The 3376-nt window shown below is 33.3% G+C and overlaps 1 protein-coding gene across 1 annotated transcript; it reads right to left on the reverse strand.

The window, feature by feature from the left end:
* Positions 1–309: 309 nt before the first annotated feature.
* LOC107654646 (protein diaphanous homolog 1-like) lies at positions 310–2918 on the reverse strand. The gene is made up of 5 exons (XM_016441824.1): positions 2822–2918; positions 1874–2004; positions 1718–1801; positions 603–672; positions 310–518 (listed from the first exon to the last, which is right to left on the reverse strand). Exons 1-5 carry the CDS (start codon positions 2915–2917, stop codon positions 375–377), a joined length of 525 nt encoding a protein of 174 aa, XP_016297310.1. The 5' UTR covers position 2918; the 3' UTR covers positions 310–374.
* Between the last annotated feature and the right edge of the window lie 458 nt (positions 2919–3376).

Here is a 3376-nt window from a genome sequence, read left to right on the forward strand (position 1 = left end):
CATTAACTACAATTAAAATGAAAAGAAAATATAGCAATATAATGGAAAATATATATACAAATATATAATAAATAATATATATAATATTTAAACAAAATACTAGTTTTATTTGTGAAATATTTATTTGTGCAAATCTATTGTCTTACATCTCTACAAGTTACAATGAAGTAAATAGTAATCAATAGTGGTAAATAGTGATAGTATTAAGGTTTTCATTGGTCCCACAGCACTGTTGCTATGGTAACTTCCTCAGGTGAACATGATTTCTGTTCTTGGGCGTCTAATTGGCACTTGATGAGCTTGTATGGCTATTGAAATGCCATTTGAATACACTGTTGAGTTTGTGAACACAGCTTCTGCTTTCAGCTTCACACTCACGTGTTTCCTGGATGCTCGAGGATACAGATGGCAGACAGCAGTTTGACTACATCCACCATCATGTGCGGGACGTTTGGATTGATGGATCGGACGAGGAGAGGGATTCCTTCTTCTGACGTCAGCATGGCTTTGAGACCGTGCTGAGAGAGACAGACAGATGGAGAGAGACATTAAGAACAGTTTCCACGGTCTATATTACAGTATGAGCTCAGATCTGCTCTGACCTTGTTGTTCATGAACGCTTTGAGACATCGAATGATCTCATGTTGACATTTTACACCAATCCCAGCATTCCTGTGAAACACAGAGTGAGAGAGACAAATGCAAACATCATGCTTGAGGTGCATTTTAAAATCATTTGCATATTATAACATGGATTGTTGTGATCCTGGATGCTAATTGGCCAATACATTAACATAATATACAAGTATAAAAATACTAACCCTGTATATCCTACTGTATTATATATAATGAGCAAATTTCTAAAGCCTCTAAATGATCAACATGATCAAAACTTTGCTGTTGCTGAAGTTGCAACTTAACTTGATTATCCAAACATAATTTTTTAGAAAAATCAGTATCAAATGTGACCATCAGGCTTTTGAAGAACGTTTATTTGTTCATCTCTCAATCGTCATTATATTGCATTGATCATCAAACTACTGTAAGCATTTAAATATCATCATAAGACATATTATTGGAGATATGGAGTGACGACTGATATTTATATTATTTTATGTAAATATCTGCTATACTGTTATAAAGATCTCACTGATTTACATTATTACAATCAGAATTGCATACTTTTGTCCACACAAATATCAGCATCTGCACTAAATTGCATATTTTTGCTCGGTTTGAGTCTGTTTTTTTATGTTTTATGTTTTTCCACCATATTCTCCCTATATCAGACTATATGAGCCATAAAAGCCTGATGTGTCAAATAAGATACTCAACACATGCATTTTTTTTTTAGATTTGTTTTAATATTTTGTCTAACGGTTCAATAAGCCATTCAATTAAAATAATTAGATAATAATTAGAAATTATTTCATATGTCAGGCTTTACAGGGTTACGTGTCTAAACGAACCCTTTAGTCATGACTAAAATTACAATGGCATCTTAAGATTATATTGCAGCTCTAAATGTGAATGAAATATTGTTTCATATTTTATTGAATGAAATATTGTAAAAGTAGTCAACATTTTCCTTCAATACAGAATCACTCTTATATAAGATACATCTAGAAAATGAATGTGTGTGTGTGTGTGAGAGTGAGTGAGTGAGTGTGTGTGTGTTTGAGTGTGTGTGTGTGTGTATACTGTATTTATGTCATACAAAGGTTCTTCTCTCTCGTCTTGAAGTTTCTTGAGGAATGTCAGAAGCAAAGCCAAACCCTCGGCTCCAAACGTCTGGACCCAACTGAAACACACACACAACGATTAGCTGATATCAGACACATAGAAACACTTCACTGTAAGTGTGTGTGTGTACCTGACGGGGTTGTTGTTTAATGACACACGCAGTGACTCCAGGCAGCTCAGTAACTGTGTGTCTCTCAGATCGGTCTTCAGCTCCTGGATGTATATCAGCGCTGACTTCGAGCTCTCCTTCTGACTCTTACCCTAAAACACACAGAGGGTCGAAGAAGTTTACGGGATAATCAGGTCACTCGCCTGCAATGATGCTACAAAGCCTCATACTGCACATCAATGCTGCTGATTAAATGTGTTTCAGTGACACATGATCCTTCAGGAATCATTCTAATTTGCTGATTTTCTGCTCAAGAAACATTTCTGATTATTATCAGTGTTGAAAACAGTTGTGCTGCTTCATATTTTTGTATAAACTGACATTTTTTCAGGACTTTCAGGATTGACAGTTCAAAAGAACAGCATTTATTTGAAATCAGAATGTTTTGTAACATTTATGCTTTTACTGTCACTTTGAATCAAAGTATTAACACTATTCCCATTTCAAAAGGACAATTTAGACACTACAACACGCACATATTTATAGTGAATTTCATATTTCTACATCAAATATCGTATCTCTAAGTCAAACTAAACTAAAAGTAAAGTTTAAAATAAATACATACATGTGTGTGTATTTTATCTGTGTCTGGTCTGACTGGGTCAATATTACACTGGTGAAAAGATTCAATAAAATGTATCATAGTAAAACTAGTCCTGTGGCAGCACTAAGAAAGCAGATTCTGATCCAGAGCTGCAGTGTTCTCTCTGACATCTGCAGAGAAATCTGAAGCACATCCTGTGAGTGTGACAGGAAGAGCACCTGATCATGTTCAACACCTCAGAGACTCACTGATGGATTCAGATTCAGACAGAACGTCTGTGTGTTTACAGCAGAGGTGTTGATTCAGTCAATTCAAACTTAACTTTGAAAGACAGACAGATGGACAGATGTTGTGTGTGTTCTTACAGCATTGGAGGTGTGCAGGTACTGAGACACCATCTCTCTCTTGATGACGATATCCTTCTGCCTCAGCGGCCGCTGCTTCTCCTCATTCAGATTCATATCCACCTACAGACAGAGAGAGACGATTTTGTGAAGGAAAACAAAGAGAAAATATTGCTTTTAATTCATATTACCTTTTAATTGTTTGTTATTTTATTTTAAATAAATGAATAGATCCAAACAAAAAGGGTGTTTATCATGAATATCAATTTAATAATTTCAATCATTTTTTTTTTAAATAATGTATTTTATCATGAAAAATATTATATTTATGAGATTAATATTTATATTATTATTATATTTATATTACATATTGTTTTTAATACCATTAGTTTTATGGTTTTTCATATTTTTTTAAATATCCCACAACATTAGTGTGTTGTTAGTCATGAATTATGAATTTATAATTAATATTTTTTAATTCAATTTACTTTTAGCATGAAATTATTAATTGTTATTTAATTCATATTACAATTCTTTTAAATAAATAAATAGATGTTTTAATAAATTAAAACACAG

The sequence above is a fragment of the Sinocyclocheilus anshuiensis genome, unplaced genomic scaffold (genome assembly GCF_001515605.1).
Source record: "Sinocyclocheilus anshuiensis isolate Anshui unplaced genomic scaffold, SAMN03320099.WGS_v1.1 scaffold675, whole genome shotgun sequence".
In the NCBI taxonomy this organism is placed as follows: Eukaryota; Metazoa; Chordata; class Actinopteri; order Cypriniformes; family Cyprinidae; genus Sinocyclocheilus; species Sinocyclocheilus anshuiensis.